General features: G+C 39.5%; 1 protein-coding gene across 3 annotated transcripts in view; it reads right to left on the bottom strand.

The window, feature by feature from the left end:
• OGDHL (oxoglutarate dehydrogenase L) overlaps nt 1-26,881 on the bottom strand; it is a 46,111-nt gene extending 19,230 nt beyond the window's left edge. The window contains exons 1-14 of one of the 3 annotated variants that reach the window (XM_072931425.1): nt 26,777-26,881; nt 22,245-22,479; nt 17,177-17,350; nt 13,907-14,009; nt 10,553-10,668; nt 8,614-8,768; nt 5,817-5,963; nt 5,137-5,227; nt 4,457-4,636; nt 3,949-4,077; nt 3,396-3,575; nt 2,975-3,127; nt 1,513-1,615; nt 778-906 (exon numbers count right to left, since the gene is read on the bottom strand). In XM_072931425.1, the coding sequence (XP_072787526.1) occupies nt 778-906; nt 1,513-1,615; nt 2,975-3,127; nt 3,396-3,575; nt 3,949-4,077; nt 4,457-4,636; nt 5,137-5,227; nt 5,817-5,963; nt 8,614-8,768; nt 10,553-10,668; nt 13,907-14,009; nt 17,177-17,350; nt 22,245-22,451 (1,867 nt within the window). In that variant the 5' untranslated portion in view covers nt 22,452-22,479; nt 26,777-26,881. Of the gene's footprint in view, nt 1-777; nt 907-1,512; nt 1,616-2,974; nt 3,128-3,395; nt 3,576-3,948; nt 4,078-4,456; nt 4,637-5,136; nt 5,228-5,816; nt 5,964-8,613; nt 8,769-10,552; nt 10,669-13,906; nt 14,010-17,176; nt 17,351-22,244; nt 22,480-23,017; nt 23,039-26,664 lie in introns of those variants that run through there. The other 2 variants (XM_030275836.4, XM_072931426.1) reach the window with 2 other exon arrangements.
• Between the last annotated feature and the right edge of the window lie 397 nt (nt 26,882-27,278).

The following is a 27,278-nucleotide window of genomic DNA, read 5'->3' as shown; positions in this document are numbered from 1 at the left end:
CAAATGTGCAGAAGAGTTAAATTTATCCATTAATTGTATCTGCTCAACAAACCTTTAATTAATAACTGGGAATGCCCCACCATCATTACTAGTGTTTCACTTCCCAAAGGAACAGAAACACATAGAATATTTACAGAAGACAAACTTTATTCTTTGATGGATGACTCCAGAAAGGATTAGCTTTCTCTGTTTAGAGATTTTAAAGAGAAAAACTTCTCTTTATACCCTATCCTTAGTATGTACCCTACAAGTCAACAAAAGAAAAAAGATTCCTAAACAAAGGGTCTCCATGGAATGAGCAGGTTATTGCTCCTAATAGTTGCTAGATTTCAACCTGCCCAGGAAATAAAACTATCTCACAACTCTTACACAGTGTTGGGGCTCCCCAGTGAGACAGATACTTACTGTAATAGATGCCAAAGTGAGGACTGAATCTTTTCAGAACAAAAGACTTTTTCAGAAAAAAAGCAAGGACTTGAAGAATTAAAAGAGTTATTAACTTAAGGTTGCAAAGAGACTTCTACCTCACACAACGGAAAATCTATTTTAATGAGGTATGAAACAGAAGTGGTGTGATTCTGAAAGAATACTATGCTGACAACAAGCAGCAGGAACTTAAATGTCACATTCTCCTCACCCATAGAGTGGAAGAGTCAAAGTAAAAAAAGTCACAGGCATTTTCCTCTTGGAGAAACAGTCCAAGAATAACTTCTATGCAGAAATACAGAAATGGAGCAAGACACAAAGCCAGGAGGAGACACAAAGCCTTCAGCTGACCTGAGTGTATTTTGAAGTCTTTGACCGGCACTGAACTAGCGACGTTGCCAATGTGAGTCAGCAGCTCCTCCGAAATGCCCGTCGGGGGGCACGACATGCTCTTGGGCTCTCCATCCGCGGTAAAGAAGCCTGCCAGGACAAGAGATGGTGACATGTTCAAGGACTGTTTAGGAGATATGTATATCACCTATAATTTGTTCAACAACTCAAGTGATATGCTAAGCAGCAGACTAAGCCTAGCTCTTCCTCTTTTGCTGGGAAACAATAATTTTGATTGTATGATAAGAGAAATTGATCTTACAGGCACACAGTGATCTATTTTGTTCCTGCTTTCACTCCCTGTGAAGTCCTACTATGTGGGCAGAGGCTGCCAATAAAAGGCAAATGGCACCTCAATCCCTCAAATAAAAATAAACAAATGAATAAATAACATGAGGCATACTCCGTCTTCCTGACAGCCCAGACAGTTAACAGTACAGGAAAAACACTTCCCTGCTAAACCGGAAAATGGCTTTTTCAAAGTCACAGCTTACTTTGCACATTTTTTAACAAAAGCATTTATTTCAAGTTGATCTGGCAGAATGCCATATTTACTATTAAAAGGGGTAAATCAAAGGTCACGTAGTCCATTTTAAAGGAATGTTGTCTGATAAAATCTATTTAAATCCTAGATTTTGGACTCAAAATAAAAGCACATTTGGGTAACACTAGGATAAGTGAAAGTTCACTCCTTACCAGGCCAAGGTGAATCCAGCCAGTGCTTGATATGAAGGATTTTATTATCCTTAGATCTAGTATAAGCTTCTTCACATATTCTGTCATACTTTGCAATTTCTTCCTGTAGAACAAAAAGGTTTTAAAATGGATAAACATAACACCCTCAAATCTTACAGATGATACTTCTCGTTCAGCATGACAATAGCAGCTATTTAACACCATGAGAAAATTTTCATTACAATAATGCAAAAAAATAAAATTAATTTTATCTAGGATCAAACTGCCTTCTAGAAACATGCTTACACACATTACTCTAAATAAATAATTTCATTGGACAGGTGTTACAGAGGAGTGTACCAAGAGCTGAAGCTGCAAGCATTGCTCTTGAATGAGACAAAAGTGAAATACCAAATATAATTTACAGTCATACTTCTAAGATCAAAATCATCCAGCTCTTATACTCCTGGCTACAAAAGGCACTAAAGTTTGGAAAAGAAGGTTCCAAAAAATTAGACTGCCTGGAAGAGTCTAGCAAAGAACATGCTGGCCACACCTCTCAATGGCAACAGATTGAATGCCATATTCCATAGAGACAGAACACCACTGCAATGCCTGTGTTTCAACCCAGAATCACACTGAAGTTATTGAGCTAGCTAATCTTTAAATGAATTAACAGCAATGTTAAGCTCAGTCTGTGCAGCCAAACATCCATCCAGGATCCTAGATCCAGTCACCAAATCCCACAGTGCCTCTACTGGCACACTCTTTCAATAAATGATTCAGGAAAGCTGCTTCTGCATGAGCTGTGATGCTTCTTATGGATCACAGAATGCACCTACCAAACTGCTTATTTCTTGATCTGCAATATCACATCTCTACACCTTCTCAGAAGGTCCTTGAAGGTTTCAAGGCTCCCCAGAAGGTTTCATCTGTCCTCTAAACACCCATTCTCAAAAAAAGTAATGTAAACGCCTAACCAGTTTAATACAGACACCAGACTCAACACTTCATCGTTCTGGAATACTTCAAATGATCTCTGAACTTGGTTGAATTCTTGCAAGAAAACTAAAAGGCTAAATTGATTCTATTTCATCATTGCTGGACACAAGCCTGCCAAGGTTATCAATATGAAGCTGTCAACAGGAGTGTTCAAATACTGTCTTGCTGCTGAATCAAGGTTCTAGAGATGAAGAACAGCTGACAAATGCTTCTATTTTCCTATGTTCTCATTTAAACACCTTCTCCCTCAGAACTGAAGCAATTTTTAATGAGCAATATATTTTAATTACTTCAGAGCACTTCCAGTCCTTTTGTTACAACAATAGTATTTTACATGAAAATCCAAGCCAAACTGAATCACAAATTGTCAAAGGTAAAGACTTATCACAGCAGGGAAGTTTTCAAGCAGGCAGCATACAGTGACAGTTGGGTCTTTCTCCTTACAACTCCTTAGTTTCCCTCTAACTCTGCTGGCATGTACCTCAAATTCCTGTAGTGTCACAGTCCCATCTGCAATCAGTTTGTCAGCATATTTCTTCAGCACTGGCACCTGCTTATGGATCTGCTTGTACATCAGAGGCTGGGTGAACATGGGCTCATCCATTTCATTGTGACCCCGCCTACGATAACAAACCTACAAAGGGAAAGATTGCTTCTGTTGATAAGGAAAAATGTAACATGGAATATTTCCATTTTATAATTTTACAGAGATTTTAGGAGATTTCTTGTATAAAAAACATTAATGGCTTATTGTGGGCCTGTTTGTTGCTTCGTTTTTTAAAATGAGGAAACTAAAGGCCTTTAAAATGAAATACGTTTCTTGACTGGACCTTCTAAGCCACAAAAAAATAAAGAGCAGTACATAATGCACAGAATGAAAAAAAAAGAAAACCAAGACTTACCAAGTCAACCACCACATCCTTATTGAAAGTGTTTCGCCACTCTGCAGCTACGCTGCACACGTACATCACTGCTTCAGGGTCATCAGCGTTCACGTGGAAAATGGGAGCATTGACCACACGAGCAACATCAGTGGGATATGGGGATGAACGGGCCATACGGGGGTCTGTGGTAAAGCCAATCTAAAAATTTCAGAAACTTCCATTAAAATAATTTGGGCACCTCCTGCTAACTCTGTTTTGAAGTTTGCATTTAATAGCTATTCACACAGCAACAGCACCAACTTTTCATTTTGGCTAGCTAGCTTCTTTTTGCTCCCTTAAAAACCAAAGCAAGCCTAATCCAATTAAGTATTACAGATTGAATGGAATACATGCAGGTGATAAAACATTATCTGCTCAAGAGCTGCTAGATACTAGAATCATTTTCAGAAACATCTCAACCATTCTAATAACCACAGGGGGCAAGGAATACAGTTAATATGAAACAATAAAAATTGATAGATGAGCAAATATTCAGCAGAGAAGTTGATTTCAAAAGGCTGTACTTGTTTACCTGGTTGTTGACCACAACATGAATAGTGCCATTTGTGGTGTAGGATGGGAGGTCACTAAGATGAAAAGTTTCATAAACCACTCCTTGTCCTGCAAAGGCAGCATCCCCATGTAATAATATGGACATAACCTAAGAGGGAGAATTGTACACACATATCCACATATATATTACAAAGGAAAACTGCAATTTGAGTTTCTCACAAAGATTTCTTGGCTCCACATTTCTGTTGTGCTTATAAAATAAAACAGTAAATATATAATAAACCATAAATTTCTCAGCATTCTGCTGCCTTTTCTCAGTTTGCCAAAGAAATAAAGCTTTAAGCCTACTTTCCAAAGTTACCCTTGAGGTCTCATGTCAGAAACCTTACCTAGTTCAGCAGGTGATATATCCCTTTTGAAGGAGGAAAAGTGGAAGATTCTGTGATATGAAACTACTGGCAAACTATTTTTATTGTAAACACCATGAGAAACTACCATTAAAAGTTACTATATTAAACAATCTTTACCTTTTTCCCTGCTGTATCCCCTCGATAAAACTGTTCAGCTTTTGTTTTGCCTTGCACAACAGGATCAACTGCTTCCAAGTGAGAAGGGTTAGCCATCAGGGACAGAGTGATTTTCTTGTTTGTTTTTCGGTTGATCCTCTCATGGTACATTCCCAAGTGGTATTTTACATCCCCAGATCCCTAACAAGAAGGAAGTAATCACAATTCAGGAATGACATTCAGACCTGCTCTATCTGATTCACTAGGCCTAAAATTTTGCTTCAGCCTGAAAACCGGATCTGGTTACCTGAAATCAGTGTGCACTATGGGTTTGACACCATCATTTCAAACTGAAACACTGTTTCTATTCTATTATCTTACTATTGTCATCAAATGTTAGATAACTACTTACAGCATATTAATACTCTGTTCATTCATATAAAAAAAAAAGATGCTTAGAAGTTATGAGCTGTCAAATGGAACTTATTTATCTACAGTCACTCCTGAAAGACCTTCTGCATGTTAGAAGTATAATATAAGTCTTACATTTGTTACAAAATTTCACCAAACCATGTTCCTTAAACTAGAAAAGAAGGCATTGCAGCTGATAATGCTGATTTCATAGTAACCATGACCAAAACAACTGGAAACTATCTTGAATATTGACCTCTCCATACAGATGTAATGAAAAAGCATCTTACCTCATCAGCTGCTTCAAGTTTGGGATCAAACTGACAGAAAATCTGCTCCAGCTCTTTTCGGATTACATTAGCCAATACATTCAGCCGACCTCTAAGAAAATGCCAAACACAGTTATGTCTCAAAAATGGTACTAAGAGAGTCAACAGCATAGAACTTACAAAATCTGTAAATGACCCTGTAAGACATTTGCAAATGTTCTCTTCAAACTTTTGAACCCAAAACCCTTGATTTAACACTTCTTCCCATTACAAAATTCCTCCAATGCATTCCCTCAGGCATTTTAGATCACCCTGTTATCCAAGTGCATTTTGTAGCTATCTAGCAGTCTTCAAATAATCACATTATAAATTAGTTAAAGCAGACTGCAAAAGTAAGTTCAAAACTACCTCACCAAGCCTTCTCAGTTCTAGAGACTCTATGCAATGGCAGAGATACCATGGCTGCTGCCACATTTGCTTGCAGCTTCAAAGTACACTGAGAGTTTCTCTGTCATTTACTTTTGTAGCCTGTAGTCTCTTACTGAAAGGCATTCGCTACAGTTCTGTGTTCCCATTACTTTTTATGACTGACTCTTCCTACCTCAGCTTCTCTAATATCAACTTTTAAAATAAATTTCTAGAACCCAAAACTTGTCCTGACACAGTAAGCCCATTTGTTGGAGTGTTTCCATTGGCATTACCTATGAGGCATTCCCATTATAACATATTCAATTCCCATTTCACTGGATTTATCAATGATGGTCTTAAGTGCGGGAATCATTACTTCACATCCTTCCAAACCAAATCTCTTTTCAGAAGACCACTTGCGAGCAAGGAAATCTTCAAATCTTTGCCAAAAAGAAACCAAAAAACCAAGAGAAATTATTTGTACTAAGGTAATGTAGCAAATACCAATAGTTTACCATCTTACAACAAATAAAGTTACATTAAATTGTTTTAAAACATCTGTGAATACAAGTTATACACCTCTGGAATTCAGTCACACATGGGGAGGGAAATAGGAGAGAATTCAGTCTTCTTTCTCCCCCATCTGAAAACTATTGACTAGGACTTTAAAGCAATTAAGGGTCTCCACCTCAGACAAAATTAACTTCCCAAGTTAAACTCTGTTCTCATGTACACAAATCTGACCACTGGGAAGGCAGAGTGACAGCAAAGAAGTCTCTTCTATGAATTGAAGAAAATATAACAGAGAACCCCTATTTTATAATACCTGTAACAAAACTAGAGTAGAAAACGCACCTATTCCATAGGTCTCGTTCAATAGCAACGCTTCTCAGACTGAGTGATGTAACACTTAGGAATGGGCCGTGAAGCAGGACACTGCCTCAGCTTCAGCAGCAGAATGATGTCAATCCCTGACAGCTCTAAGCTCTTTCATTCTTTAATGCATTTGGGCCAGAGGCAATGTGAGTGGTTAAAAAATACCTTTTAACAAACACTGAAAGGATTATACATTGTAAAGCTTAGAGATAGGAAAGGAAAAGAAAATACATCTTCATGAAAGTAACTGTATTGGTTACATCATCTGCGCAGTACCTCACCTCATAACACTGCCGTAATCCATTAACACTCGGTTTATTCCTCACCTAGAATCCTGACATTTACCTCTTTAGACTGAAGTCCTAAAGGCAGTGATATGAATTGTTGCCAAAATTTCACCTAGCTCAACCATCAGTACCTTACAATCAATCTAGCCATCAAGCAACAAACCAGACCCTCAACCGAGCCATTCTGCCAGAATTCCTCGGGGAAGTCTGTGGGGCTATGCCAGTTTCTGTATAAAGGGAAAGCAATGTGCCATGTGAACAGCAGGTTCCCACAGGGCAAAGGAAAGCAGTGCACACACTGATTTCTTCCTCTTTGCAGCAGCAAGTTCAGCCAGTACTGGACAAGCAGCAAGTTCATTACTTGAGGCAAAGTGCCACTAAGTGTGCAGAGCTACAGCATTTCACAGTCACACCTTGCCAGTCCCCCACATGCCACTGGGGGTCACAGAGCCTCAGCCTCTGTCACTGCAGGCATTCAGTGCCCAGTGAGGAAAACATCTGGTGAAAACTGGCTGTTCTCAGGAGGGATTAATCTGGAAATGCTTGACCCTGCCCAGATCAGGTTCCACATCAGGGTCTAACATGTTTACTAATGCATTACAAAGTAGCTCAGAAATATACAATGAGTATTTTACATAAGGAGGTGTTTAAAATGACCCTTTGTTCAACAACCTATCAGTGAAAATCATAAGGGATGAGAAATCCAACTTAAAAATTTAGTTTCAAGTACCTGAACTCTGTAGTTCTTGAAATGAACAGTTTTATAAACAGTCTTGAGCAAAACAATGAAAATCTGCTTTACAAAGCCACAAATTTTAAGAGGATAACCAGTTTTCCACAAAATCAGACTTTTTTTCCTAAGTCATTTTCAAACAATAAAATAAAAAAGCACTCTAAAGATAGCTGGATAGTAATTTTTGTAAAACTTTTTTCTTCCCCATTTAGCAGACAATTAATTTGGCAGAAGATGAACATCAGGCTCCTTCATGCCACTAGAAACCCCAGATCTTTCCACGGCTTAGGCAGGAATAAAAGCACACATTCTTATCTTAGGATAAACTGAGATGGTTCATACTGAGCACCTGTTAAACAAACTTACTCAAGTGTCATATTCATTTGACCAGTAAGTGTAATTTTTATTTCTGTTTAAATGAAACTTTTAATGAGACATTATAACACTGGCAAACAAAACACTTGGTAAAAGTATCTTTTAACACCTTCAACAAGCACTTCATTTTTAGATCTTTGGACATAGAATCTTAACCAAAAAGTGTGCCTGTACAAATCTCAGACTCTTGTGTTTAACAAAGAACATATACACTGTTTCAGATTGGAGGGACTGAAATAAATCTTGTGCCTGAGAAGCCTTGTTCCAGGAGTAAGAGGATAATTCCATCTCTGGGATCAAAGTATTTCCACACAGATAGCACATTTGGAAATAGCTTATTGACTGCTCCCACTCCCATTGGGGCTTTCTTTTACTGTAGATACTAAAACTGCCGCTGCCAGGTCATGCAACAGCACAACGCATCTTGGCACTTCTCAAAATGAAAAGGGAAGAAAGGACTTAAAATCACAACCAACATTGTTCTGACACTTATTTTCTGCAACAGGCTACAAATCTTCAACACACTAGTAATATACATTTGTGTTAAAACAACTTTTCCTAGTTTGCCTCCTCAAGCCAATGAAAACATTGCCAGGCATGCCACTAAATGCCTTTTGAGAGAACAGAACACTAAGTCACAACACAGACCCTGAGAGATTCCTCACAGCACACACTTTCCTTTGATAAGGCAGGCAGGTTACCTACACCCACCTGTACTCTAGATTTCAGTGAGGTTGTTCCTCCCAACATCAGCAGCTTCAGATCCCCCAGCCCCCAGGCAGCAGGCCCAGAGCAGTGTCCCAGCCCAGCCCAGCGTACCTCATGGAGCGCACCAGCCTTGCCAGCAAAGTCCTTTTATCCTCGTTCGTGAACTTCATCACGCCCGGCGTCTCAAACTTCTGACGGATCCACTGGCACTGCTCCACGTCGTTGATGAACATGAACTCCAGGCCAATGTGTTGGCAGTAGGTATGCTAGCAAGTGAAAACACCAACAGAGAAGCTCTAGGTGCTAGTGGGCCTCATATATTAGTTTCACAAAGAAATATCCTCTTAATTATATCTTCTGTTACTCTCATGAAAGCTACCATGTCTTCCTCTTCCACAATATCTTCCCCAAAGTAATTCTACAAATGAATAAATTGTTTTACTGAATCTAGTTTTGTGTCACAAAGCTTTCTCTACAAAGTAACAATTCAAATTTTTTTAACTGGAAGATTCTCATCTCATGCTACACTCCAAGTAGGCTAGCAAACCTGCATTACACTGACTGGCATATTTCACCTAACTTAGTGCTTTTCTTACAGGCATAGTACACTCTACTTTAGATGCATCAGCAAAGATGTCAAGTAATTTATCAAAATCTGTGTACTTTATCACAACTTTTGTAAATGTAACTTAAACCAAGAAATAAAGACAGTGAGAAGACAGCTATGAAGTCTAATGTAAATCATCTGATAACTGTCAAGTTTCAGAAACCTGGAAATGTGAAAAAAAATCCAAGCAGCTGAGAGCAGAGAAAGAACAGGGAGAAATGCAAAGACACAGCAGGAATTTTGTCTCCTTGTTCATTTTCTAAATTTTATTTTTCTTACTTTAAAAAGAGCATTTCATTAGAAAAAATTATTTCCAAAATATTTACAAGTCAACAGAAGTAAGACCTACTGTGAGTTTGAGAAAAAATTACTCTCAACATAGTGTGTATTCTCTACTGCCTTTAAGGAGTTGGCTGCTGAAGGAGTTGGTTTTTTCTATTAAAAAAAAATAAAAATCCAAATCTCTAAAGACAAGAGGAAAGAAGGTTATTTCTTCTTAACACAAATCAGTTACTTAAGGCTTTTATATTTTGCAATTGATTTTGTCCTTTTATTTGCACATTACAATTTTAAGGATTATTGCTACACAGATAAGCTAGAAGTGCAAAAACAAAAAAAAAAAAAAAACAAAAAAAACAAAAACAAAACAAAAAAACACCCAACCACATATAGAGCTCAAATGCACAACAAAGATAATGTGGTTTAACAATTTACCATGCCTCAGCTAAGCCAACATAAAAGTCAAGCAACTGGGAATATCCAACAATGACTCACTCGGCAGTCTACAAATACATTACCATTCCTATTTGCTGCCTTGCTATTTGGAGTTTGCCTCTAATTATATTTATTCCTTCAAATTGTTTTTTTTTTTTAACTATTTTAGCTTTCATGACTTCCTGTGGCATAAACCACATCACCTGTCAGATAATGAAACTCTAGAAAAAAGACTGGGGATGGAAAACAAGGACCATCACAGTCTATAAGCTACAGCTAAGCTTTCATGAATTTGGTACCCAGCCTTCATATTTTTCCTCAAGTAAAGGTGTTACTAGAGTGGGGGATCTGAAAGCAACCCCTGAATGCACAGGTGTTTTATCTGTGTTACAACACTTAAAAGACAATTTCTAAAGGCTCTTCTCCTTTTAAAAAATATCAGGTCTTTCCAGAACAAGGGCTGGCATTAATATTCTACCATATTAACCTCTTACACTCATCCCCAATCTATGTATTTCCAATATCCAGCTAATTGCACCAGTGGTGCTGCAACCTCTAGAAATAGTACAAAGGTTATTTTTAATGTTGGAATCTTTTACATTAATTATAATATTAATAATAACTCTATTAATAACTGGCAAATGATAAGGGGGTTTTGTGACTGACATCTGGAAGAAGTTCACTTTGGTTTGAATGAAACCAATCCCAAATGAATCATGTCCCACTGACCTCCAGGCGTTTGATGATCTCTCGCAAAGATAGGCTGTTCTCATTTCCTCCTATGAAGGTGGTTGTTGGCAGCTGAAAGACTTTGTCCAAATCTGACTCATGCAAACCATAAAACCCTACAACAGGAATGTTATTGATTTGCAAAGCAGAACAGATGACAAAAGGGAAAACAGCATTGCTTTTCAAGCCATGGCAATCATATTTAATAAAGCAGTATTAAGAAAGAAGATTAAAAATTGAAAGCATGAATATTCTGAAGGTATCCATTAGTAAAATGGACTTTAGTCTGGATTTTAAAAAGTGTTTCAATTAAATAGTCATTACTTAATTCTTTCTTAAATGCTCAAATGAAACAACTAAAATTAGAATCATTCTAGCCTTTTTTTATATTTTACCATATTAAGACACATGTAATCAATTTTCCACACCACTTCCTACAGCTCACTGTTAATAAAATAACTGACTCTATCATAAGCAGCAAACAAAAAGAATCCCTCCTCACCAACAGAACCAGTTGGTTGGAAGCATTTTACATTGATACACAGACAAAGAGAATGCCCAACAGTTCAATAAAATGCTGTACAAGCACTCTGGAGAACTTTCAAGGTATTTCTATTCACCCTCCTTCTCTTTTTAGGGAAATTAGTTTGAAATAGCTCTCTAATGACCTGTACAGCTCTAGTTCTCAGGCAGTGACCCCTTATAAAATGCACAGACTTCCACACCCCTACCATCTAAAACTTATTTAACCACACTGACCCATCTTGATTTGGACACATCTAAACTGGCTGAGAATATTATTTAAGAAAATATTTAACCTAACTACTATGCAGTTTCAAAAGCCAAAATACACAGTAGACAAGACTGAAAGATCGGTAACAATGCAAGTTAAAGGCCTGGTGTGATTCAAGTTTAACTTAGACCTGTTAAATGAAGGAAGGAAAAACAGTTTCTTACAATTGTAAGAAGCAAAGGTACAACACTTATAATACACCACAGTTATAGAACCGTATATAAACATTAAAACTACATATGTTCCTACACATGTAGAAATATTAGAAAAATTAAAAATAACTTCTCCATTTTTAATTTTGAACTCTTTTATCTTGGTTCCAGAGAAGCTGTAGACAATCACTTAACACTGGAAAGACAGCATGCACATAACTCTTAAATCAATAAACTGCTTAAATGTTAAGTGACTTTTCTGAAGATAAAAGCAAAGCAGCAAATTAAGGATGAAATAATAACACCATGAAAGATTTGGAAACAGGCCACAGGACTGCATTGCTACCACTTTTACTATACAGCACTGTCAGTAAATAACACTTTTTTGCTTTAAAAATAATACACTTTAAAATTTAAATTTTGGTTTTAATAAAATTTCAATAACATATTAAAAATTTCAGACCTGGCATGGCCAAAAAAAGCATAGGTACCATTACTTCTCCTTTTTGGTATTGTAACAGGCTTTTTCCCAGCAGGAGGGGAGAGTGACACAGGGGATGACAGGGCCTTTAATGTCATTTTAAACAAAGCAGTGCATTTATTTCTTCACTTTTGTTGACTTTCCCTCAGACTTCAAAGGCTCTTGATGTCCTCTCATGCATAAACCACAACACATACAGGAGTGATTTGGGCACACACAGAACATCTGTGCTTTGTACCACAGCACCACATATTTACTGAAGCATCACCTCCTGTTTAAAGAGATACACTCTTACTGAAATGCTGAAAGCAATTCTATACTGTGACTCATGCAGTAGGTACATCTCTAACTACCTGCATTTTTTGAAGCAACTCTCAGAAGAAATTTCTTGCCACAAGGTTTCTCAAAAAAGAAAGCAGAAGATGGGACAAAGAAAATGCACAGAAAAATCAAATATTAAAATAATTTCTGTCCTGCCAAAGACTTTTTATAAGTTTCCTGCCTGGAACATTCAAGGATAGGATTTGAGAACTTCCTCTATTTTAGCCCTGCCAAGACTGGGTTAGAAATTTTGTTTCCCCTCACAAACTGAAATCTCCTCAGTTACACTCTCAAACACATCCTAGCATCTCATTCAGAGGTCTGGCATATTTTTCCTTTGGGCGTGAGCATTTCAGTGGATGCCTTCTGATCAGTCACACCACCCTGTACTAAATTATCTGTAGAGTGTAAAGAAATGTGTACTGACATGCTAGTAGTCACCCAAGCTCTAAATTAATTAATTTGCTCAGTAAATGTCTCATGTGTTTTCTAGTTGGTACTTTTCTTTGATTAAAGCTGACAAACTTCAGAGAGAAGGCCCAATTTATGTAAGCACCCCTCTAGTCTTAGGCATCCACTTCCTTTATATGATCAGAACTGTTTCTTTCCCTACACCAGAAATAGAAAACAGAGCAGCAAAGAGTAGATATGCTTATAGTAAAATTAGGCAGAGGGTGTTTTATGTACTTCCTGCACTATGTTTTCTGTCTGATCGAAAAAGCTTCCCTACATATCAAAGAAAAATTGATTCAGTGTCTGCATCAAGTAGAAAACCACATTTTAAACTAACCAGGTAGAATGAAGAGCAGAGAAAAATCAATCAGGTGTTTTTTTATTCAAGTAGAGAGAGGCAAAGAAATTGATCAGTGCCAATTTCTCAGACACAAGCCCTCCTAACAATGAGAACAACCTTTGCAAAAGCAGACCCCAGTGCACTACACTCTTTTAGCAGTAAACTGAAGTTTATAATAGAAGATATAATCACCCTTGAATTATATCCACAGGTAAAGAATTCTATGCTTTCCACATTTTCTTCTGTTAACTTCAAAGAGACTTCTTCAAGACATACGTAAGGAAGTATCAGACATTAAATTCCAAATTTGGTATGAAATTTACCCTAAGTTCTCTGTCCAGTGGCTTGTTTATTGCTTGGTTTCCCTATTAACTACCCTTCAGATGTCCCCAGTTGAAACAAGTTTTAACTGTAATGCTATAAGAGTAATTAAGATTATCAGAATGCATTGATTAGTATTAATTTCTGGTGTGGTTCAAAAATAAAATATGTAGGGGGTTTATAGCAATCATTCATCAGAAGATAAATTCACAGGAACTTCACCTGTGATCTCAGAGTAGAAACTCCTTCATCCTGAAATTGTAGCCTCCTTACAGATGCTGAAAGGCTCTATGTCATGATAACAGAAAGCAGAAAAGGCAGAATCATCCCTAAATGTGGCATCCCTGCCCCTAGAGGGGAGTTGTAACTAGGCGATCTTTAAGGTCTCTTCCAACCCAAGCCTTTTGATGAATCTGTGCAATGTCTTATTAAATCACTTCAGTCCAGCGATACAAATGAGCATTTCAAATAAGAAGGCACACAGCTTACACACCAAGTTTATCAATTGTGGTAATGAGGTCAGATGGAATAAACGAATCCAAGTCTGCATCCAGAATTCCAAGGGGATCTAGCTGAGCCACATGATGGCCACGAATCTGAAAAGGAGGAAAGTAGAGCAAAATGAAGTCACACTAAAAGTCAGACAAAGGGAAAAACTCAGGGATATCTCTCCATAATATCAGCCATTAAGCTGAACAAGCAAACACCACTAATGTGATGACAGGGTTACATATTCCCAAGTTTTCCCATAAGAACAAAAAATAAGCATTATATCATTGATTACATATACATCTCTATCAAAAATTACACATTACAACACAATCTTCATCATGTTTGACACACAGTTTAACTGGGATTACACTGGAGTTTTAGTAAAGAAGGTTTTTAGAGACTACACTCTCAGTCCTTGGGTAAAATTAAGTAACTATGATAAGCCTGATAAGCCTAATAGATCTTCTCATTTGCCAATTAAGTCATTTTGTATTTTTGCCTGAATTCTCCTTTCTGCACCTTTAGTATATTAAAATACAGAATTGCTGACTTAAAGCAGATTGATGCTGAAGTAGTTTATATTGGAAGTGAAGGGATCACTCTTCCAGAACTCTGCTACAAACCAGACAGCATCTGACAGCACCTATTTTCATTCATGAAATTTCAGAAATTTGATCTGATAGAATTGATATTCAAGGCACTAAAGAACACAAATTGAGTGAGGAAGTTAGCCAGCTTTCAATGATCAGTGTGACTGGTGTTAATGCATGCCACAAGTTGCTATAAACTAGTGAATTATCATATAACATTGCCACAGAAGAAATAACTAATTGATCCCAGAGAGTCACAAATACAAAACTATTTTTAATATGCCTCATATGTGTGACTCTCATATACCAAATTAACTCATTAAAAGCTTTGTATAGATGAATATATTAATAATTTCTCTGTATAATTTTTCTTTTTAACAACAAATTTGCATCCCTTGGGTAGAATTTCATTCACACTACTAGTAACCTAATTGTCTCTGAAAAAAACCCAAAATTATAGAGTGCAACATTAGCAGTGAAGTGCATCACACAGTAACAAAAGATGATTAGAGTGTGGTTCATCAAGAAGGGACCTGTAAAAACACTGTTCAATTATTGTATATTTGCAGGAAAGTTTATAACAAAATGGTTTCCAGTCATAAGAAACCATAAATAACTGCATCCTTTTTGGAACTATCAGCCCTGTAAACTCAGCCTGACTTCTGTGGTTTTTTTGCATCTCATGAATCACCAGTAATGAAATTCTGACAGGCCAAATGATGCCCATAGCAACATCTGTGCCATCTGACTGTTTACAGCAGCACTAAGTTTATCTGACTGGAACAAACAAACAATTCTGTCTCAAACATCATCAACAGGAAAGAATTCACCTCCCTAAGTTACACCTGCCCTTCAGCATTAATAGGAAGATTCAGCAGGAACGGCAAAACCCAGAAAGGCAGAGCAGTAAATGCTGTGCCATATTATTCCAGGAACAGTTTGGTCTTTAACTAAAAGACAGTATTATTCACAATATCAAGGCATTTTGTAGTAAGTCCTGCTACTTTCACTGAATACAGAAAATAGCAACATCTGCAAAAATCAGAGATCAGCCTTGTAAAAATACATACAAAGAAAGTTTTCATCGATTGCCATATGACGAAATGCAAGTACAGACTAGCAGAAACTAGACCTTGATTTCTCTGGCCTCATTTTTGTTAAGCGCACACATCCCACTGAAAATCCTTCTTTCAGTGTCCCCAGTGCTCTCTCTTACAACAAGCAATAGATTAACGGCCTTCTCAAAGTCCAACTCAACAGACTACAAAGCAGTTTACCACAAAACCATAAAACACTGACAGGTTTGAGAAATGAAAATTCTGTATCCATCTCCATTTCATTTCATTATCAGGCAAAGGAAGGTCACAAATTATCATACCCCTTCAACACTGAATTTAGAGGGTACTAAATACCTTCTAAAAAGCAGGCAGTTGCCTTAGGCAATCCTCTGTGACTGTTTGTTGCAGAAACATGGGTGCCTGCCATTTCTACAGACATTTCTGTTCCATCACTTGACAAATACAGGGAGCAAAATGGCAATCCCTGAACTATTTTCAAGTAAATTGTGCCAAAGCTGCTTAACATTCTCCAATTTTCTCTAATACTTCACCAAATTTTTACTGTAAAATTGGTTATTTTCTGCATATCTATTTCTAAGCAAATTTCACATATTCTTTATATTCACAACCATTTCTACTCTTTTACAACAACCCTCCAACTCAATGGTAGCAATGTGATGTGTACAAAAAAAAGGTCTTTTAAGAAGCTCCTCTTCTATTCCTCTCACGACACCAAACAGGATTTAAAATACTTAAGGCAGGGAGGAATAGATCTGCTCTAATCAAACTGTAGGAAACTTCTTGGGAAGTTACTAATTTAAAGAGTACTTGTGGAATATTTTGTCAAACACAGATCTAGTTTTATGGGTTGGTTATTTTTTGGGGGTTTCTTACATCATTTGTAAGCCTTTTATTGAAACTAAGATACTAAATGCAAGTCTAAACAAAAATATTTAAACTTATTTTTCATTTGGAAAACATCTAACAAAACCCACTGTCCTATTTCCAAATTCCTTCTTCTTCTAGAGAAAAATAAATTATACTTAATTCCTTAATTTAATAAAAGGGTTAAAAATCAGAGTGTGAAACAAAATCAATTTTGATGAACAGCTCTCTAAAAGACTCCATCAAAGTTAACCCAAACTCAGTACTGTCAGCCTCCCAAAATTCAGTTTCTGGTTAATTCATTATTTCTTCTCTCTCTTTTTACCTAGAATCCTGCTCAAATAAGGAATCTTAAGATTCACCTTAGATGTATGAGAGGGCAAGTACATTCCATCCTTTCCAAAAGAATGGCAGTAACATTTAGAACTGCAGTACAAACTTCCCAGAGGTGAAGACAGACTTTCACAAACCACTGTCTCCATAAAGTCCTTCAAAGCTAAGTCCAATGACCAAAATCTGGTCTGTGGGTAATCTGAATTATGAGTTTGCAACCCAGAGGATCACCCCAGTCTGAATCCAGCACTTCCATGTTTAGACACTGTGCTGGAAAGAAAAGCTGTCTAGTTCAAGGCCTTTTGGATCAGAAGCAAGACAGTAGTTAAGACGAGAATACAAATGAGAAAATAAAAGGGAAGCAGGTTGTTTGCATAGAAGAGGCCTCCCCCAGCAGGCACTTACTTGGTATGCCCTTATCAAGGACTGCACAGCGAGGTGGTCTTCAACAGCCTTTTCAGCCGTCCCTGGTCTCGGGGCCAGGCCGTGGCTCTGCAGAAATGATCCCTTTCCCTCCTGCTGAGCTGGCAGATGGGCTGCTTGGCCAGCGTTAGCACTTTGGAAAAACACATCCCAGGACTGCACACGTGTACAGAGAAGAGAAATATTTACAACCTCAAACTAAAGTCTCATCCAAAGCAGCTCTTTCAAACTGCAAATGGAACCTCACTGCATTTCAGTGTTAAACACTACTCAGAGACAGCAAAAAGAGCAACACTGGTATGTACCAGTCTCAGTACAACTGTGTGTTTTATTTACACAGAACACTTTTCTTCTCATTTCTTACACCAAGCTTGCTCAACAGAAAACTCTGCAGCACACAGGACTGTAAAGCATCTCCATATATTATCCAATCACACAGCTCTTTTTAATTGTGATTTTTATTCAAGCAGCCAAGAGTGGGGGCTTATGTTAAGGTTTCTTCCTTACTTTTTCTAACACTGTGATACATGATGATAATAACATAATTATTCCTTTTTTGAGTAAAACCTTTCATTTAAATGTAGAAGTTACCACAGCACAGTGCCACAAACAACTGAATGTGTTTTTAGACAAGTGCTATGCTAAGAGAGTTGTTAACAAACTCCAAATCAACTTGCCCAACAAGTGATCTGTTTAAGGAGAATCAGTATAGGGCTCGCTCTTCATGCAAACTCACAAATATAAAGAAAATGTTTCCATCTGAAGATGCAGCCAGCTGAGACAGAATGGACCCAAACTATTTTTTCCTATCACATTTTTGAACTTATTGATTTGTTGGACAGGCTTGACATTTAATCAGAGGGGAGGGAAAATACATCATTTGGCTACAGAAAATTAGTTTTTACTAGATACACATCCATCAAAGCCTCTACAAATTTCTATAGTGTCTTTCAAGATTGATACCAGATTATAGTCTCCAAGTTCTGTGTATCAATGTCAGTCTTTGGTAACAGCATTTGCCATGTGACTGAACAGACAGAAGACCAGCTTGCTCTCATTGAAAACCTGCAGCTTCTCAACTAAATTAGTAAAGTTCCTCAAGAAAATGGTAGAGGAGCCTTATAATACAGAAATACATTCACAAAAAAATACTATAGTGATAGATTATACATTTTCTTTCCTTCTGTCAGCAAATCTATATTGTAGTTAACCATTATTTTCTCAAGTAATATAACACAATTCAAGTGATTCAGCAGCAACATTTTACTGTCTTATAATAAACAGTATATGTTGCAATTAGAATAACAAGTAACATATGCTTTATCTTGATGGTTTTGGATTTTTCCTAGTGCCATCACAATACTCATCAACTACAGTGAGGCCAGTAAAGCCTTAGAAGACACACACTGAGCACCACTATATAATTTAAAAAAGAAAATGAATAAAATTAAGTCAAAGCAAAACAGCCCCCCACATCTTTTCCTAGTTCATAAACCAAGGAGGTGAGTACACACTCACAGCAGAACAGCTGCACACAGGATAACATGGCAGGCATTATGTACTCCACAGCAAACCATGCAGTTTTGTAATTAATCTTGTGATAGTAATAACTGAGCCTTGTCAAGCTTCTCTCTTATGATCTATGGCCCTGACACCAAGCTTCAAGGAGAAATAATGATGCCTTTTTCAGAGCACACGTCATTTTATTCTGATTGTTGTTTTGGCCACTCTGATGATAGGAAATTCAAAAGGCAAGAAAAAGAAGGAAATAATCTGAAGTGGATTTGTACAAAGAATAGAAACTCTTTATATATATATATAATATATACATATTCTTTGGTACGCAACCATGATAAACACAGAAAGGAGAAATACTTTGGAATGTGACTGCCATATTTCAAACAGCTCTAAATAAGCATACGTGGGAAGACATGTCCAATCAAATCTTCTGAGGGGGAAATCAGTTCAGGAGCCCTAATTAACTGGAGTTTGTAAGTACAAGTGAATAGAGTATGAGCTTTAAAGCCCAAGAAAAATCAAGTTTTTTCATCTAATTAATGACGAGGCACATCCCCTCTGAAAAAGGGCTATCTAACAAGATACATAAGGAGAAATAAGGTATAAAAAGGAAAATGAGGAAAGAGAATGCAATGTCTAAATGCACAAGTTGGTTCTCTAAATCATGCTGGACATACCAAATAAAACAACAAAAATGAGTGGCCTACAGAGAGCCAAATCATTAGCAAAACCATAATCAACACCACGTGGTGCCTCTTGACATTATTTTCCAACACCTTCTCTCCTTTCCATACCCAAATGACAAATGCACAACTTTACAGTCAAAATCACAGCACAAATTTTTCTAAATTTTTAAGAAAACAGGATGATTTCAATCCTTAGCATTTTAAACTTGTTTTATGAAAGCTCAAGTTGAACAATTTCTGTCAACAAAAATCTGGGGAAGATATTTGCAGCTTTCAGCCAATGAAATGAGATGGTTTTTAAGAAACTAAAAATTAATTTTGTTAATGAAACAAAGTAAAATTAACTGGCATTCTTCTTCCCCTCCCCTTTTCTCATAGACTGTGAAAAAACTAATAATTTAGGCAAGAATAGCCGTAATCCATTATTTCCATCCATCATATTCTTTCAAGCCTCATAAATCAGAGACAGAGTGAATTTACTTCAGTTTGTTACTGTTGCAAGTTTATTAAACACAGTTAACCTAGATAAAAATTCACAGTTTTATAATCATGCTGGTTTGGGTTGGGGTATTTAATTGCACAGTAACTGGTTTGGGCTTCAAAACGGGGTTGGCAATATAGAAACATTTTTGTTATTGCTGAGCAGAGCTTACACAGTGTCAGGGCCTATCTACTCCTTATCCCACCAGTGAGGAGGCTGGGGGTGCACAAGGAACTGGGAGGGACACAGCCAGGACAGCTGACCTCAACTGACCAAAGGGATATTCCAAACAACATCATGCTCAGCATGGGGAAAGAAGAAGGGAGGAGGATATTCAGAGTGATGGTGTTTGTCTTCTCAAGTCACCATTACATGTGCTGGAGCCCTGCTGTCCTGGGGATGTATGCCCACAGGAACTGGTGAACGAATAGCTTGTTTTGTTCTGCTTTGCTTGTGCATGTAGCCTTTGCTTTCCCTATTAACCTGTCGTTATCTCCATCCACAAGTTTTCTCACTTCCACCCTGCTAATTCTTTCCCTCATTCGTGCATATGTGTGAGAGAGAAAGCACAAGTGGCTGCGTGGTTGCCAGATGGGGTTAAGCCACGACAAAAATGCATCTTGAGTCACCTGGGATCCACTCCCCAGGCCACACCCTGCGTTCCTCAGTCAGCTCATTTATTGCTTGCTGTTCTACCCACAACCTGCATCACCTCAGCAGGATCCATGATCAGACTGCGCTTGAACTGCCAGACGAGTTGGATGGCCTTTCGGCAGGATTTGTAGCATTTCTGCCTCCCCGAGCCCCAATCCGCAGGTGTGCATGCCCCGGCCGGCTCGGTTCAGCACCCCGGCCAGCTCCGAGCGGAGCGCCCCAGCGCCGCCGCCCCGCTCCCGGCTGCGGCGGGCTCTGCGCTGCCCTGCCCGCACCGAGACAACTTCCCACCCACAGAGACCCTGCAGGGCTGCCCAGCAGCAGAACGCACTCCACTGCAAAGGGGCTGAACCAGGAATCTCATTCATCTAAAAGGGAAGAAGTTAGCCAGAAGCCAATATAATCTAAATACAATAAAAAACAAGATGTCACCTTGATGTCACTCCTTACACACGAGTTCATCCCTTCAGTATCCCCAGTATAAAAGGGTTGATATCAATCTACACCCTTGCCACATCATGAAGACTTTGCAGAAATTCAGTACACCCACACAACGTGCTATCCCACCCCACACTGGTGGAGCTCAGCTGGCAGCTACAGGACAAGGGCTCAAAGTCAGCTGAGAAAGAGCCATTCCCAGAGAAGGTTTCTCCATCCCAAGCTCAGGTGTAAGATAAAAGTCCTAGGATCAATCTGCTATGTCAGTCAGTCTTCAGAGTTGGCACTGCATATGTCATCTTTCAACAAGACTAAGTTCATGCACAACATCCAAAGGGAAAAAACAGCTACAAAACCACCATTCTTGGTTTACTTTTTAGTTTCTGCCCTCAGCATGCGTCACTTCCTCACACTCTAGACAGATTATCAGACTTAGAACAACAACTTCTAAGTGACATTTTGATATACGTGCGTCGAGAATAAGGGAGCAGACAACCAATTTGGTAAACACTTTGAGCACAATTCACATTACTTCCTGGAAAATGACTTGTCTGTCTTAGAATTGATCAGACTTCTCATCAACTTCTTAAGTTACTATACATGTATCACCATAACAGAGCCCTCTTTGTCAGCAGCAAGCTTGTTAAAAAATAAGCCTATGTATTTTGTCCACAAGAAAGGATTTGGGTAATAGAGTTTTTAGAAAAGCAAATAAATGTCTATTGCCTGAAGAGAGAAGAAAAGACACATATCAAAATACTTTTCAAGATACTTCAGAAGAATATTTTGACAATTTCAGATTCAGTTTTAAAGTTACAACTTCAATAGTTTAATCCAAAGACAACTGAACATTCGTTTTCTTCAGACAGTTTAGAAGTACCAACATCAACACATTATTTAAATATATTCTCTGATACAGCCTTAATATAAACCAAAAAATTAAATATATTTTATTCTTGGGTCTTCTTCTGGATGCAATGAATTACTTAACTGTCTGCTTGACCAGCATTTCCATGGAGGAATAAACTTTCAGAGCAGCTGTCTATTTCTGGTCTGTACTTATCCTTCTTTCTGCTCTGCTCACCATGCCTGTGCCTCCTCTGTACTTTCATACTTCCAATATCACATCTTACACCAATCAATAGGTGGGAAATTAATTTCATGTTTTTCATTTCACACAAGACCTTTTCCTGAACTTTTTATTAAAAAGTAAAAAAGTAAAAGAAACCTATTCCATTCTTAGCCCAGCATTACAGTCAAGTTTTAGACTTACCTTATGTACACTTTTAGGGTTTTCAAGCCATGCATAGTACATTTCCTCCACATAATTGGAATTACTCCCACTCAGGAATGGCTCTGAGGTTCCTGATGAAACATACCGTTGGCCATGTAAAAATGCCCTTCTGGCTATATCCTGATTTTCCAGAAGTTTAAAGCCATGCCTCTTCAGCGTAGCTGCAAACAACTTCAGATGACTCATGTTTGTTTATTAGCCAGACGATCCAAGTCTATTAATAAAATAAAACCAAACTTAATCAGAAAAAGAGTCAATGAATTGCAGACACATTTCATTCTCACAGCAAAAACAGAGGTTTCTGGCTACGGCGCCCTAGTTCAAGGCTGAGGCTTAGGCATGAAGCTCCTTTCAAAGCTACAGCCACAGCCGTGGAGTGGCTGCTGCTGGCCGTCCCCACATCAGCCAGCTCCTCTCTCAGCTCCTGTAACTGGTAATGCCACCCTGCTCCCTTGGAGCAATCACCATTTGTACCACCAGGCCCAGCTCCTGGAACAAATGGGGTGTTAATCACTGACCTCTGCAGAGCACCTGGCAACCCCAGCTGCTTTCCCTCTGTTTGGAAAGCTGTGGCCTTTTACCCAGTCAGGCTGGGCTGGGGTCAGCAAACAGGTGCTGTGGAAAACAAAAAAACGCTACCTCAAATTTCTGCCACGTGTAATGGAGCTGACTAAATAATTAGAAGTGTTAGTTAAGTGTTCATATTGACATTAGCCTTCAACCAAACAGTGAAACACTGAGAAAAGGCTCACTTTAATGTGTTTTCCTAACTGGCAACATTTATCTTGTGCTTCCAATGATCTCTTATGAGCTTTTTAATAAGGACAGCAGATTCCATGCAATTTTTAATTGAGAAATTCAATTTTCCAATTCAGTTTCCCACAATAAGGGTTGAATCTTCTGAATGCTGAGCACCATCAGCTCCAGCGCTAGGAAAAGGAATCAAAATAAAAAAGAACAAATGCATCTTAAAATTAGTCCCAAAATAATACACTATTAATGCTGAAGTTGCTAAAACTGCAAAGAAATAGCAATAATGTGAAGAGAAATTAATTTTGATTTAATTTTTAAAGTATTTAGAAAGCTACAATATCATGAAGGATGAGGTATTAATTTACAACAAGTAAAATTCAGATTTAACTCCAAAGTGTCTCTCATTTGTTTAGCTGTCCATCTGGGGAAATAATCTATTTGGTCCAAGGTAAAACCCAAGGTCTTTTGTTGCTTGGTGTGACTGAACAATTGCTAAAAGCAAAAGTACTGAGATGCCAAATGAACTTCTAAGTTTTTTTAAAACAACAATGTTATTTTGAGTAATAGAAAAATTTTTATGCTACCTATTACATTTTAAGTTTTCTTAATCTCTAATTCAAAAATAGATACAATCAAAAAACTTCATAAACATTTTCTGTATATAAATCCCATTAAATAATTTCTCACTGTTTCTCTTCTTACAGCCTCTTTTCAAAAAAACAAAATACATGGTTATAAAATGCCTAATTTTTAAGGGATAGGAATAGCTATATTTTTCATCATCCAATTTAAAATTAATACTGATCCTTAAAAAAAAAAAAAAAAAGGGCTCCTACTAAATAAAACAGCATTACTGCCTGCTCTTCTCTGGCATCACATTTTTAGCTCAACATCTATTTTAAAAACTGACTACTAGATCCTTTTCTTAGTCACTACATCAAGTATCATTCCAGCAGTGAACTGTCCTTGATCATACCAGGTTCCCTTGTCTACTCTTTGAAGACTTCTGCAGCCTTTTCACTCTCACCCACCAGCAGACCACCATCCCTTGTTTAGGATGCCCTAAACAAGCACTTGTCCACATTCTCCATGTGCCCAGACACATGGAAGTGTTCTTCCAAGGCAGCAGCCCTGAAACTAGCACCTCATTTAAACCTATGAGCTCCTCAAATCACACACCCTTATCTCTCCACCTGGTATTTGCAGCAAACTGGCAGCAGCTGGGCCACTGGCATGCTGAATCCCTACTCATCAGTGTTATTTCCTATCTGCTTATATTCTTTTTTCATTTCCCACTTCACACGTTCAAAGCTTATTGTAACACCTGTGTCAACATCCATCTCTGACCAGGGCTCCCAGGCAACTGGAGGAACACAAACACCACCAGCACCATTTTGGAAGCAGATTAAGTCCTGCAAAAGCACTGAGAGAACTCAAATACTGCCTGCACACATAATTCTCTGTAAGATTTAACAGCAAGCATTCATTACATCATTTTGCAAAACTGGGTGACACTTCAACATGTTATAAGTAAGAACAGAGAAGTCACTATGGCACGTATAACTTTATGTCTGTGCCCACTGTCATAGAAATTATTGTTATTATTGCACCTACCTTACTGGATGCAAATCTCACCCTCTGCCACAAAACCTTTGCACATGTACACTCACTCCTAAGGGATTACCTACTCTCACTTAAAGTACTTTGTGAAGACTTGACAGAGAAAGGAAAAAGAAAAACGTTTTTCCCAGTTTATCATACTGCAGTAGCAGGCTTCTTAAACATGAGTAATTTTACATTTTTTCTTCATCATATGTCTGCCTGAAGAATGTGTAATTCTTTCTTCTAGAAGTTAGTAAAGAACACATAACAGAATAAGAAAAATGTGTCAGGGAGATTGGAAAATGGATGCAAATTACATAATATATAACAGAAAATAAGAGCTTTTAAGTGGTACCAGTCATTTCCTTCTGGTTCCGTTTAAATTTCAAAATGGGGTCAGATCCATACTTCAAGCAGTAACTACTGCTTATGCAATCTACAAAATCATACTGGAGCTATGTCATTCCAGTCAGCTTTCAGTTACAGCTTAATATGACTCAAAACCCCGGACTTCTTCCTAGTTTTTCCTTCTGCACACATCGCCCTTCAGCACAGATGTCAGCTGTCAGCAGCTAAACAAAGCAGAGACCACCCCCGCGATCCCAGACCATCCCAGCCCGCTCGGCCTTGAGACCGTCAGTCAGAGATCAGCACCGAGGACAGCGCACAGGAGTCAGAAGAGTCAGACCTGTTCCACTCCACTGTTTCCCAAACCAACCCTGAAATGAAAACAGTGATTGGAAAGGGATCAAGCTGAGCTAAGAGCAGCCTAAAGAACGGTATTAACTAAATCTCTACCAGAGGTCAAAAAGAAGAAAGAAGCAGTGAACCACGAGAACAACCTGATATTTAATGCACCACAGCACCCTCAAAATGGAGGAAGTAAATGAAAGCCCTAAGTAGCTGAAAATTCCTGCAGCTGTTCTGTCTCAAACGACGACCTAGCTTTCACCTTGGCACTTCCACCTCTAGAAGTTCTCTAATGTCACAGTCTTGGGAATTATTCTACCCAGGTTTCTAGAGGGTCATAGAAGCACGTGGAAAACAGACAGCAGACACCTAGGATAATAAAGTTTTTATCGAGCTCTTTTCAAGATCACTTTCAGAATAAATACACTGTACATAGGAATTAATGTCCTCCTGGTATTGTCAGTGCCCTTACAGAGTTTCTTAATCCATGTGAAACCCTGCTGCTAATGTTCTTTATGCTCTGCAGAAGTGGTGGTTAAAAAATCTGGTCCATATTTCATAAAAACAGTTCTTTATCCACTATCATGTTAATTTCCCACAATATTGCCCACACAGCTTACTCTTATTGCTCTTTTCAAGACTGACCAATTCAAATAAAACAAGGCTGACAGTGAAAAAAATGGATTAACATTAGAAAGCTTCTCCAAAAGATCATCATAGATAACTTAAATTACAGATACAGGGAACATCCTTATTAAATAAAGCTACTTCAGGGATACCTCCATGCACTGAATGTTTCTTTTCCCCCAGCACAGAAATGCCGTGCTGTATAGAGAATCCTAACTCTCCACACAGAAAGTTGCCCTGCAGGAGGTTTTCCAGCGGCGCACTGGCCCCGTGGCGCACCCCGCGAGTCCTGGGCAATGGAAGCGACTCGGTGCCACGAAACTTAACGCGTTTAGTACAGTGCCCAGAAAAACGCCTTCACCGGGTACCAGAGGGATGACACCACCATAGACTCCAGGCTACCAATAGAGCAGAGGGAGGATCCGGAGGGTCGGGTTTGTTCTGCGGCCCCTCCCCGTAACGCCAGGACGCGGTGTCCTGGTCACCCTGGCCCCGGGGGCCGGAGCGGGCCGGGCTCTCAAGGCGCTCCCGGCTGCGCCGGGGCTGAGGCATCACCAGAGCCCGGCCGGGCCGGGCGGCCCCGCTCAGCCCACGCTCCGGGGCCCGGCCCGGCCTGCGGCGCGACCCCCTCAGCCGCACGGCGAGAGGCCCCGGCGCGCCGGGGGCCTGCGCGGGGGACGGGCCCTGCCCCGCGGCCGCCCCCCGCCCCTCACCGGCGCGGACAGACCTGCGGGGCCGCGGAGGCTCCGGCGCATCCGCGGGGGGCGGCGGGGAGGGCGCGCAGCAAAGGGAGCGAGCGCCGGGAGCGAGCGCCGGGAGCGGCGGGGCGGGGGCCGCACCTGCATCACGTGAGGCGCGCTGAGGTCACGGCGGGGCGGGGCTGCACCGGCACCGCCGCCCGCGACACGCTCGGGATACCGGGCAGACACGGGACACGCCCGGGACACGCTCGGGACACACCCGGGACACACCCGGGACACACCCGGGAGACGCCCCCGCCCCTCGGGAAACGCCCCAGAACACCCCCACGGCCCCGGACACGCCCCCCCAGTCCCTCACAGCCCCCGGCCCCTCACAGCTCACGGATCCCGGTCCCGCACAGCCCCCAGCCCCTCACGGATCCCGGTCCCTCACAGCCCCCGGCCCCTCACAGCTCACGGATCCCGGTCCCTCACAGCCCCTGGCCCCTCACGGATCCCGGTCCCGCACAGCCCCCGGCCCTTCAGGGATCCCGGTCCTGGTGCTCCCGCCCCTCAGCTCTCACCAAACGGGTAAATAAATACAGGCGAGCCGTGAGTACCTGCGACAGGGAACGCCTAAGGAAACCCATCCGATGGACAA

Source organism: Taeniopygia guttata, chromosome 6, assembly GCF_048771995.1.
Source record: "Taeniopygia guttata chromosome 6, bTaeGut7.mat, whole genome shotgun sequence".
Taxonomy (NCBI): Eukaryota; Metazoa; Chordata; class Aves; order Passeriformes; family Estrildidae; genus Taeniopygia; species Taeniopygia guttata.
This window is presented reverse-complemented; position numbering and strand designations above follow the sequence as displayed.